The sequence below is a fragment of the Sinocyclocheilus anshuiensis genome, unplaced genomic scaffold (genome assembly GCF_001515605.1).
Source record: "Sinocyclocheilus anshuiensis isolate Anshui unplaced genomic scaffold, SAMN03320099.WGS_v1.1 scaffold135, whole genome shotgun sequence".
Classification (NCBI taxonomy): Eukaryota; Metazoa; Chordata; class Actinopteri; order Cypriniformes; family Cyprinidae; genus Sinocyclocheilus; species Sinocyclocheilus anshuiensis.
Genome location: NW_015552564.1, coordinates 325,337 through 337,541, shown reverse-complemented (window position 1 = coordinate 337,541; position 12,205 = coordinate 325,337). Strand labels below are relative to the sequence as shown.

General features: G+C 35.2%; 2 protein-coding genes and 1 long non-coding RNA gene across 3 annotated transcripts; 1 reads left to right on the top strand and 2 right to left on the bottom strand.

The window, feature by feature from the left end:
- Positions 1 to 211: 211 nt before the first annotated feature.
- On the bottom strand, positions 212 to 1,477 carry LOC107664808 (uncharacterized). Its single transcript, XR_001631491.1, has 3 exons — positions 1,283 to 1,477; positions 1,138 to 1,193; positions 212 to 837 (listed from the first exon to the last, which is right to left on the bottom strand). It is a non-coding gene; the product is annotated as an uncharacterized LOC107664808 (long non-coding RNA).
- An 872-nt stretch (positions 1,478 to 2,349) lies between these two features.
- Positions 2,350 to 4,487, bottom strand: c20h2orf81 (chromosome 20 C2orf81 homolog). Its single transcript, XM_016455482.1, has 4 exons — positions 4,400 to 4,487; positions 3,452 to 3,697; positions 2,542 to 2,739; positions 2,350 to 2,452 (listed from the first exon to the last, which is right to left on the bottom strand). Exons 2-3 carry the CDS (start codon positions 3,686 to 3,688, stop codon positions 2,548 to 2,550), a joined length of 429 nt encoding a protein of 142 aa, XP_016310968.1. The 5' UTR covers positions 3,689 to 3,697; positions 4,400 to 4,487; the 3' UTR covers positions 2,350 to 2,452; positions 2,542 to 2,547.
- Positions 4,488 to 6,935: 2,448 nt separating this feature from the next.
- Positions 6,936 to 9,672, top strand: LOC107664807 (uncharacterized). The gene is made up of 4 exons (XM_016455480.1): positions 6,936 to 7,062; positions 8,517 to 9,140; positions 9,257 to 9,331; positions 9,599 to 9,672. The coding sequence occupies exons 2-3, from the start codon at positions 8,534 to 8,536 to the stop codon at positions 9,262 to 9,264; spliced, it is 615 nt and encodes a 204-aa protein (XP_016310966.1). The 5' UTR covers positions 6,936 to 7,062; positions 8,517 to 8,533; the 3' UTR covers positions 9,265 to 9,331; positions 9,599 to 9,672.
- The last annotated feature ends 2,533 nt before the right edge of the window (positions 9,673 to 12,205 follow it).

Below are 12,205 nucleotides of genomic sequence, written 5' to 3'. Positions count from 1 at the left end.
GCACTGCATTAAGTTTTAGGGTTAACAGATATGTCTATAAAATTAATGGATAATATCCTGGCAGAAAATGACCAGTACTTTTTTCTTTTTTTTTAACAGTGTAGTTTTGGCTGGACGGAAAAAAAAACAACACTATGCAAACAAAAACTTAATTAAATTACTTTGGCATACCACCAAATTAGGTTAATATTATTAATAATATTGTGTGGATTCATTAAATTATTCATTGAATTGCAGGTATGAATAAAAGACAGATGTCGAAGATTAATTAGGTCTAACTGTGTGTTTCTGCCACAACAGTCACAGAAAAATGCAGGCAAGGCACTGATTTACTCAATACAAAATAGTGCAGTAAGAAATGTCTTTACATTGTCCGCAGAGGGATGCTTCAGTACATGTCATTCATTTATTTATTTCATATTTTATAGTAGGGTAAGATGACTGTTTTTTTGTTTTGTTTTTCAGCCTTGGTTCCCACTGTTCTGGTCTGTTACCAGCTGTGGCCTAAGGGCTACAACATCAGTTCATGAGTGTTTGGAGCTCATGGGATCACTGTTTCCTCACCTCAGGCCCAAACTGTGTTTGATGAGTCAGTGTTTTGAGGCTGAGAGACCCAAATGAAATTATTTTTTTAGTTCTTAAGTGAATTAGGACTAAACTTGGCAAGCAATAGAGGCAATTATACCATAAGAAGATCAGAGACTTGCTTCTTTTGAGTTCCTTTGCTTATGTTTGGACTGAGTTTTAAGGAAGTCAGATTTTCTTCAGTTTTCGTGAATAATTCGGTATCATCACTCTATTGGCATTGAGCGGTAGCAGGTTGAAGGTGGAGTAGTTCTGTTGAGACATTTATTTATAGTCAGTACCTACCACAATAATCTTTGAAGTTTGTATTTTGTTGATATTATTCAAAACTGTTTTCTATTTTAATATACTTTAAAATGTAATTTATTCCTGTGACGCAAAGCTGAATTTTCAGCATCATTACTCCAGTCTTCAGTGCCACATGATCCTCCAGAAATTATTTATTAGATATAAAATAAATTATGACATATTAATATAATTATTTAATTTAATTTCTGGGTTAACAAATGACAGTTTGTGAGCAACATGATTTTGGTTTCAGCTATAACAAACCTCTGTCTGGTCCACCAGTCTTTTTCACTTCAGGCTGTTTGGAATGTCATATAAACCTAAAATATAACATGTTAAGAAAGTCATCTTAAAGTCAAAGAATTTCACTGCCCTGACCCCCTACTGTCTACATCCCAACTTTTCTTACCTTGTGCTATTCCAGAGCAGCATGAAGCACAGGTACAGATCCTTCAGCCCAAGAATCAATCGCACAGGGCTGGGGCTCTTGATCCTCTTGCCAAAAGAGTTCATGTTCTGAATCATCCCCTTCATCTCTCCTCAGGAGAAGACATTCTAGCGTCTCCACCAGGTTATTTTGTGCCCACCACACAGAGAAGGGTATCAACTGGTTGGAAGATAGAAAGTTTGTGTATGAGCTAAATGAATGCCTCAGAACTTTTCCATTGTAAGTAAGCTATTCATATTCAGACCTTAATCTGGTTAGACGCCATATTGCATTTTACATGGATGAAAATGAGGCTGCGAGGGATAGGCTTGCAGTCTTTACAATGGCCTGTGCTGTAAAAAAGTCCTAGATCATGTAATTGTCAAAACTCACAACTTTCAATTATGTTTTATGGAGTTTTTGTGTAGTTAAAGTCTTTTGGAAAGATGTTTCGTCAGCTGAAATATTGGTATGTTGTTAAACAACAATGCAATCCATTGTACTTCAATCCATCACAGCTAACTAAACTAAACCTATAACTGAAATAACAATTATAAATATGCAGTCATATTTATAAAAAAATAAATAATAAAACAGACTCAACAAAATGACTAAAACTTTAAAATAAAAATGAAAATATAATAAAATATATTAATATATTTAAAAACAGCCGTTCGGTGCAACTGGCAGAGCTGAATGTAAAATTTAACACCGCATACACAATTCTAACCCTCGCCGAAGAAGAGCTTAACTTTAGATTGTTTACAAAAGAAATCTGTCAGTGTTCTTTTCATTTTCTCTCTTCTTCAGCCCTTTCTTTTTCTCACAGTAGTTAGCGGAAAGCAGTGACTGAGAGATTGACAGCTAATATTAACGTTTTCTATTTTAATATACTTTAAAATGTAATTTATTCCTGTGACGCAAAGCTGAATTTTCAGCATCATTACTCCAGTCTTCAGTGCCACATGATCCTCCAGAAATTATTTATTAGATATAAAATAAATTATGACATATTAATATAATTATTTAATTTAATTTCTGGGTTAACAAATGACAGTTTGTGAGCAACATGATTTTGGTTTCAGCTATAACAAACCTCTGTCTGGTCCACCAGTCTTTTTCACTTCAGGCTGTTTGGAATGTCATATAAACCTAAAATATAACATGTTAAGAAAGTCATCTTAAAGTCAAAGAATTTCACTGCCCTGACCCCCTACTGTCTACATCCCAACTTTTCTTACCTTGTGCTATTCCAGAGCAGCATGAAGCACAGGTACAGATCCTTCAGCCCAAGAATCAATCGCACAGGGCTGGGGCTCTTGATCCTCTTGCCAAAAGAGTTCATGTTCTGAATCATCCCCTTCATCTCTCCTCAGGAGAAGACATTCTAGCGTCTCCACCAGGTTATTTTGTGCCCACCACACAGAGAAGGGTATCAACTGGTTGGAAGATAGAAAGTTTGTGTATGAGCTAAATGAATGCCTCAGAACTTTTCCATTGTAAGTAAGCTATTCATATTCAGACCTTAATCTGGTTAGACGCCATATTGCATTTTACATGGATGAAAATGAGGCTGCGAGGGATAGGCTTGCAGTCTTTACAATGGCCTGTGCTGTAAAAAAGTCCTAGATCATGTAATTGTCAAAACTCACAACTTTCAATGATGTTTTATGGAGTTTTTGTGTAGTTAAAGTCTTTTGGAAAGATGTTTCGTCAGCTGAAATATTGGTATGTTGTTAAACAACAATGCAATCCATTGTACTTCAATCCATCACAGCTAACTAAACTAAACCTATAACTGAAATAACAATTATAAATATGCAGTCATATTTATAAAAAAATAAATAATAAAACAGACTCAACAAAATGACTAAAACTTTAAAATAAAAATGAAAATATAATAAAATATATTAATATATTTAAAAATATTAATAAAAACTATAATAATATCACAATGATACTAAAATAGCACTGGTGTATTGTCTAGATGATTACACTCTGTGACCTGTTTAACCATAACATGGTATAACCCATCCTATGAATAAATAAAACAGCCAAAACTAGCATACAAGCATATGGAATTGAACTTTTACAAAGCAAGTTCTATATAAATAGACATATTATCAAAAATTCTGTGAATTTTCTTCTCACCTGTCTTTGCAGATACACCTGATAGCATCTGTCCATCACTTCTTCCATCAGTTCTGCTATGATATCCACCACCGCCTCCTCACCCTCCTCCTGGGAGAGCATGCTGGTCCAGGTGGACTCTGTAAGGCGGCCTGGGACAATGTCCACGGTCTCAATAGGCTGGACCGATGCAGTATTACCTGGGACAGAATCAGTGCGGCTTTTATCGCCCCGTGATTTGGCAGCTGAGCGACGCATGGTCTTCACCTCCTCGGGGGAAAAAAAAATTTAATTAAAATAACCATGGGGCCGGAGGCAAAGCAACAGGACACCAAAAAATGCATTCTTAGCTGACATTTGGAACAAGCACCATGTAACTGCACATGCTAAAATCCTAATGTAGTACAACGTAGAATAAACAAAATGATAAATTAAGGATATTTTAGTTATTAGTTGTCACACGTGGGGCATTGTCAAAATATGTTTTTCTCAGTAACTACTATCTTTTGAGTCCAAATACAAATTCAAATGTTTGTTTTCTCTGGTTGTGAGGCTGGAGTGTCCGAATTCGGAATAGCATACTAACGTTAGTATACTACTCTAACTATTTGCGCCATATAAATAATATGGGTAAGTATGTTAGTAGGCTTTTTTTTTTACCAACTGCTAGTATGCTGGCAAAGATAAGAATCATTTCATGTGCTGTTCAAAAATAGGCATATAATTCATAAAATAGTAGGGTAAGATGACAACCTATACTAACGTGCAAACAAAAAGCAGTATTTTCCAACACTCCATTGTATGTTATTCGCAGTTAACGTTAGGAGTAGCCTACACTTCTATTTCAAAAGCGCCGCTTCTGAAGTTATACAACTAATGACGGAGTCTGCAAAAACTTTTCAAACATTTTCACCATTAAACGTATTAAAGCAGAAGAGAAGACATATGTCAGTAACATTACACACTCACCCGTATTTGATATGTTCTACTTGTGTTGTTGGCTTCGGATCTGGTTGCCAAGCAGCCAGAGGCCTCTGACGTAAGGGTTCTGCGGGGGGCTGAGCATGAAGACACCGGAAACGACGAAATATTGCAGCCTGATCCAAGCTACCTGATGATGGCAGTAATGTATGAGGCGTCGGGCTGGACAAAAGTGAAGCGAACGCGGAGAGACAGAGCGACAGTTCGCGAGAGAGGCCGAGTGTGTCCGAGAGAGAGCGAGATGCGCGAAGAGATGTATAGAAAGCCATGCAAAGTTAAAACAGTTTAAACTTTTAGAAAACACGTCACGAATTTGTGGAGGTTTATTCATTTTCACAGCGTCTTATATGTTTTTAAATGCAATCTGTGTGAATGGCGCTTCGGCTCTTTGGATTAAGCAATGCATAAATACATGATGCTGTTTTAGTTCATAATTGTTTATGCAATTTATGAAATTATATTTGATTTTTGTGAGTGAATTTAGACGTAATGCACGTTTTTATAGAGTTACTTGCTAAATGCGCAGCATTATTTTGCTCAATGCGCCCTCCTGTGGCCTCGGGAGACAATTAGACCTATACAATAAAGACCTATTTAATCTGCATATAAAACAATAGAAATTAGATATTTGTTTAATTTTTATTGTTTGATTCTTAAAAAAAAAATTGTTGTTTGTCTCAATAAATTGTGTTAATTATAAATACAGTGGATAAATAAAAAAAAAAGTTCTATTGCTTTTTGTTTTAAAAAAGGTTATAAAAAATGTCAATAATTATCGATACCGAACGATATGAAACATTATATCGTTGATTAATGTTTTTAGCTATATCGCCCAGCCCTAAGCTAACATACACTTGCTGCACGTCGCATAAAACGTTTAAAAATGTCAATATGTGGGAGTAAGAGAAGAGCAGACATTTATAGATAAATCTGACGACGCAAAAGAGAACTCAATTCGGTCCGGTTTTCTGAGCGCAGACACTGAAGCATACACACACAGAAAGCGCGTCTCACAATTACACACAAAATGATGTCGAATTGTCCGTTTTGATGAGTATTCACGTAAACACAGTTGACTACGTCTTAAGTGAACGTAAACAGTAGGGAGAACGTGCATTCGGTTTTAAAGGGACAGCAGCCTAATCTAGTTGCTATTGTCCGAGTCACTGATGTTAATCAAGCAACAAAAGAAAGAAAGAAAATCACGCACCACTCTTGACTGAAAAACTTTAGTAGCCCTAAAGATTAATCTAAATTTATTTATGGAAATAAATATGTCTGCTTGAAAGAATGAAGAATATGGTTAAAAAGTAAAGAATGCATAATTAGTCTATATAACCATTGGTATTTAATTAAAAAGAAGACCATGTTCTTGTTCTTTATGAGAAGTGGTTTTATTTAATTTTAACATAAAGTCATGTTTTGTGTCACCGCAGTTAAATAGGTGTCTATCATGATAAAACCTTCATATCAAACCTATATAATCAGTTTGGGAATTTGGGAATAAATGCACTGTAACTAAACCCATTAGATTTTAGCCAACTACATTTACATTTATAAAACTTATTATATTTAGTCGACTAAAACTAGACTAAAACTAAAAACAATTCAGGTGACTAAAATATGACTAAAACTAATATTAGTTTTCAAAAGACTATGACTAAAACTAAATCAAAATTTGCTGTCAAAATTAACACTGTATCACTATCAACCAATATTTTCGCTAGGTCCATGCTTCAGTGAGCAGAGCAGCTGAGTTTTTACAACTTACGACAGGAGTGGAGTTTCCACCTCCAGACACAATGCTGGATGCTTATTTGCAGTTTGAAGCCCTCACAGATCATGAATACAAGTATTCATGCCCCACCTGTGGCGATCATCCTCCGGTGGTACTCATGGGTGTACACAAACAGACTGCTTCTCCATTATCTGGTATAAAAATTGTAATGCTGTTCATTTGCCAGTTTAATCCTTTAATACTCTTTTGACATGTTGTACTTGTCATAGTAAAATACTCATGTTATGTTTTCAGAAAATGACATTGAAAAGCCTCCAGAGAATTTTAAAGGGGAGGTCAGTCTGGAAGAGTTCTGGGAGTCACTGTCCAAAGAGATGACCTGTCGAGGATTTGTTGCGAGTACATGCATATAGTGCATATTACACTATATAGTAAACTTTTGAAAAGAATGCATCTTCTGATTTTTATTTATTTTTTTCTTCTGCTGTTTTAGATGGCGAACACAATCCATTTGCAGTACCGCCAAGTTATCACTTCTGGGCTCCTTGGATTGGCAAAAACACACGTCACTCAGACACTGTGCTAAACACGGAGTTTGAGAAAGTCCACACTTCATCAGAGATTTTAAAAATGACAGTTACAGAGGAAAGACTCGGAGAAGAACTTTTCAAACAGAAGCTTTGCTTTATTAGTAGAACAACACTTTCAATGGCTTTGAATAAATGAGTTGCATTCAAATGAACATTTGTGAAATAATATTGGTTTTGATAGGATGACGTGATTCGAACTTTATGCATTGAATGTGATGTGGACTCCACTGGATCTCGCAGCGATCTCCTTCTTAGATTGTACAATGAATTGAAATCCAAGCAAACATATGACAAAATCTGTTCAAAAATCTGGAGTGCCTCTGGTGAGTTAAATTTTTACTCTACTGTTTTAACTCTATTCCTGTAAATGTGTGGTATTGTGGAATTAATTAGTGCTTCTAACATAAAAAAAAAAAAAAGATTATTTGCCAAATCAAAGTCAGTAGGTGTGAACAACATTCAGAGATGTTGACCTTTTAATGACAAGGCAAACATAGTTAAAAAATATTATTTCCCCATAAAATATTTATGAATTAGTAATTCATAGCTTTTGTAAAAGCACGTTTTACCTTCTAAAGAATGCATGTCCAAAAGTTTGGGTCAGAAAGATTTGTTTTGTTTTGTTTTTGATTTTGAAAGTCTCTTATTCTCACTCTCACAGACTGCATTAATTTTATTATAAATTCAATAAAACACTAATATTGTGAAATATTACAATAAAAATACTATTTTCTGTTTGAATAAGTTTTAAAATGTAATTTATTCCTGTGACGGCAAAGCTGAATTGGTTCTCAAGAAACATTTCTTATTATTATTAATGTTAAAAACAGTTGTCGCTTAAAGGGGTCATATGATGGGAAATCAAGTGATTTTGGAGTGTTACAAGCTGTTCGTGAATAGATACGATCCCTGAAGTTGCAAAGACTAAAGTCTCAAACCCAAAGAGATATTCTTTATCAAAGTTAAGACTCTGCCACACCCCCCTAAAACGGCTCGTTCTAACACGCCCCCACATATCTAGGTCACTATGTGGGAATATTTGCATAATGCGCCCAAATGTGCATGCAAAGAAAGAAGGCGTGGTTTCAGTAACCGCAGTTAGTGTTGAAGCAGCCATGTCAGGGAGACGCTGTGTGTTTCTAGGTGAAAGCAAAAGCACTTTATTTGGCCTTCCGAAAGTAGATGCATTTAGGAATCTTTAAGATCACTTACAACAGAACAGCAATGCATTTTATGGACGACCGTTTCATGAACCTAGGAGAGGAGGTAATTCTGACTTTGCTATGACAATCTGGCGCTTCTGAATCAGCCACTGTAAGTATGTTTTGTTACTAGTTTAAGTATTTGCTATTGACTGTTCAAATGCGGAGTTTTGCGCATCGTGTGTGTGTGTGTGTGTGTATGTGTGCGCGCGCGTGTGTGTGTGTGAGAGAGAGAGAGACAGCGTCTCTCTTTGTAGACTTTGTAGAAAACGAAGCGTTTGAGAGAGGCAGGGCATAGCTGGGTGTGTGTTCACGGTGTGTGTGTTCACTGCTGTGTGTGCGCACTAAGGATGGGTTAAATGCAGAGCACTAATTCCTAGTATGGGTAACCATACTTGGCCACACGTCACTCACTCACTTAAGTGTATTTTTAAATATTTCAAAAGTATTTTAATACAAGATTTAGATTTAAATATTAGAAGAAATTTCCATTTCCTCTTTCAGTTTGTCATTAACCTATTCAATTGTTTGTTTGTTTTTTCTTCTCTTTTGTGTGTTGTTCTGTCTTTTATTAGGAGGCTGGGGAGTCATTATGTGCCCCTGTGGAATTTTTTACAGCCTAAAATGTAATCTTCGAGCTGAGGGCCCTCAAGATTTTGCTGATTTGCTATTATCATGGCATCATATGCCTAATGTCATAATTTATGACTTTGCACAGGCTCTTGCAAAACACACCAATCTAAGGGCACCAGAAAAGTTACCCATCTCTCCATTTGAAGGATGCCTGGTGGAACCCACTCAAGCTAACAAAGAACTGGCCAGATGTGGACAGCTGAAAGTGTCTGTGCCCTGGCTGGATGAAAAAACCAGAGGGACAGATCCTCATGGACACCCAGTGACGGGTGCAGCTGACCATTACGTACTTTGTGACCATTCTCATGAAGGCAGCACAGATGGAGATGTTCTGAGGAAGCTCACCCTCGTGCCTCAGCTGGCTGACAGAGTCAGTAGTCAGATTTCAGAGCAACTGTTTGCTCAAATGAAGAAGAACGACTACTTTTTGAACATGTCTTTGCCGTCAACACATCTGTTTCAAATGAGGAACATCATTCACCACTATAATGAAAACAAGGCCAACAAGCTGAGCACCAGATCAACCAAGAGTCTTGGATCCAACTTCCTGACTGAAGCGTTGTTGGGTAAATTTTTGATTTACGTAATATTAAGCAACATCTGAAATGTAGTGGAAAGGCATTGGCAAAATTACATTAAAATAAAATTGGGCTTGTAACTGTAGATTTGTTTGTTGTAATAGAATCCTAAACCAGAAGCACAGATGATGTGATGGAGGACACAATCTTGACATCTTTGATGTTCCTGAGCAGCAGTGGTAAGTGTTTTTATTTTTAAGTGGAATCACAAAGGCCTTTATTTATCCTGAGACTGGTTATAAGGGATATTTCAATGATTATTTAAATGTTGTGTTCAAACACCTTCTAATAGAGTGCCAAGTCATGGACAATCAGCAGTGGTACATAGACTATAGCTTTTTTTGTTGTTGTTGTTTTTTAATGTCCTAATAGTGCATATGTGCCATATGAATCTAACAAAAATTATGAATGTTTTCTTTCTCTCTCTCTCTCTCTCTCTCTCTCAGCTTGACTGGGCCTTCAGCACCAACAACCTATTAGAGTTGGAAACTATATTCTGAAATCATTAGTCTTGACCTTTGACTGTGTTACCTGCAGTTAAAACCGATTGTTTTTTTTATTTTATAAAAAGTGGAATCACAAAGGCCTTTATTTATCCTGAGACTGGTTATAAGGGATATTTCAATGATTATTTAAATGTTGTGTTCAAACACCTTCTAATAGAGTGCCAAGTCATGGACAATCAGCAGTGGTACATAGACTATAGCTTTTTTTGTTGTTGTTGTTTTTTAATGTCCTAATAGTGCATATGTGCCATATGAATCTAACAAAAATTATGAATGTTTTCTTTCTCTCTCTCTCTCTCTCTCTCTCTCAGCTTGACTGGGCCTTCAGCACCAACAACCTATTAGAGTTGGAAACTATATTCTGAAATCATTAATCTTGACCTTTGACTGTGTTACCTGCAGTTAAAACCGATTGTTTTTTTTAATTTTATAAATTGTTTGAATTTACTACTAAGGCTGACAAATTGCATTTAAAGATGGCATTGTTCTTCCTAGAGACTGGATTATTTTTGTCATTTGTATATAATGTAGCATTGCATTTTTGTCTTCAAATTGCTTGTTTTTTATATTTAGAATTATTTTCAATTCAAAACTGATAAAACTGGAACTGCCTCCTGATGAGTACTTTAGTTGTGATGCTTAAAATTTTTAGTTTTATTTAAAGCAGTACTGAAATTGAGATATTTTATTATAATTTTTTATGGAATGTTTATTTTGTATTGTATATAATTAAACGCACATGACTACAAATACACTGTCTTATAACTACTGTTTGCAACATCATGAACAAGAAGATAATTATATTATATTATTGTATTATTTTACACATCTTTTGTGTAAGTTGGGGACACTTCATTTCCAGCGATACCGTTGACTTGATTGCAAAGATACTATTTAAACTGAGCTGGATGTTGACATCACTGAATTCAATGATGAACTGTCTTTAACTGAAAAATTTGTTTACTATTGTCATTTTGCATTATTGACACTATTTTCCTAATTAATGCTGTTCAGTTGCTTTGACACAATCTGTATTGTTAAAAGCGCTATATAAATAAAGGTGACTTGACTTGACTTGACATCTAATTTTTTTTTTACCTTTTTTAAAAAAGTTGGATTTTTGTTTAGTAATATCTGTTTTATGTACACAAACATAGAGTTGTTTTATATATACCTGTCCTGAACCTTAACCCTTACATTTCAACTTATGAAATTTATATTGTTTTTAAAAGATATATTTAAACAAATAAATAAAATTAAGTTCAATTTCTTTGTAAATTATGAAACTTTATGTAAAAATAAAAATGTCACAATGGAAAAAGTGTATGTTTTAGTCCATTGGCTGAGACTGATTTTAAGTACATAGATAGGTCCCATCATTTTGAGATAAATGTGTTCAAAAGTCTGTAACTTTAAGGAATGTCACTTCCAAACACCTTTTTTCTGCAATTAAGCACACTTTTTTTGGGGTGTTATTCGATAACATTTAGTTTTTGTGTACCACTGTTCAGAACTCGGCTAGCTAACCATGTGCTGATTAGCATCTTTGAGCTAGGTTCAAAAGTATCTAAAATTATCACTACTGAAACAGTCCCGACCGAAATATTCGGTGAAGTTTCGGTTGTGACATCATTTTTTTTTTAGGGGTGTTATTCCATAAAATGGAGTTTTTATGTGCATACAACTGTGCCAAAAAGCATCTAAAATTGTCACTACCGTAACAGTCACGACAGAAACATGCCATCATTGTTTCGGTAGTGACAAAAGGGAACACATAATCCTTTATTTGGGGGAAATAAACAAAATTTTACTACGTTTCAGTTAGTATGCGAGTTAAAATTCTGTAATGAGATGTGGTTGCTACCAAAACATTACTGTCACAACCGAAAATGTGCAGTCACAACCAAAACATGGTATGTTTTGTCTAAAATCAAGAATACTGAATTATCAATTAAGATGTTATGATAGTTTTTGGTTCAGTGTTTATTCGAACTAATGAATCCTTAATCTGTATGATCAACTTTTTGCCTTTTACAAAGAAAAATTGGGTTCAAAATGCAACAAATCTCATAAATTACACTTGAAATATTGTTAAAATTGTAATTGTTATTGATGTACCTCTGAAAACTTTAATAAAATAGCAAAAAAATATATATATATATATTGTTTTGTTATTGCTTGTTTTGTTTACTTTGTGGAGACGTGCTGATATCGCGTTTGGTCTCGTTCTGTATCGTGTATCTTGTCAGTGTCTGCGCTTGCTTGGCCATTTGTTGTGGAAAAAATAAGGAAAGTGTGTCCAGCTGAATTAATTTAGTTAGACGGGTATAAAAAAGCTTAATTTACCGCGACAGCGGTCGCGTGAAAGCCTCCTCGTGTGAAGACCAAAGAGTGTAAAGACCATCGACTCTACCGTGCGACTCCACCGGGCAGGGACACCGGCAAAGGATAAGTATCGCTTTTTATTTCTCCTCTTTCCTATTACTTGTTTCGCTTCTGTTTCAGTTTTTATAACCATTTCTTACTATGTGTAAGTAAGTTGTTGTT

What these genes read in the sequence shown, in the direction of transcription:
- LOC107664807 (XM_016455480.1), top strand. Translation starts at nt 8,534, where the DNA reads ATGTGCCCCTGTGGAATTTTTTACAGCCTAAAATGTAATCTTCGAGCT.
- c20h2orf81 (XM_016455482.1), bottom strand. Translation starts at nt 3,688, where the DNA reads ATGCGTCGCTCAGCTGCCAAATCACGGGGCGATAAAAGCCGCACTGAT. An exon ending in AGGTGTATCTGCAAAGACAG is followed by an intron (nt 2,740 to 3,451) that starts GTGAGAAGAAAA and finishes TCTTCCAACCAG; the next exon opens with TTGATACCCTTCTCTGTGTG.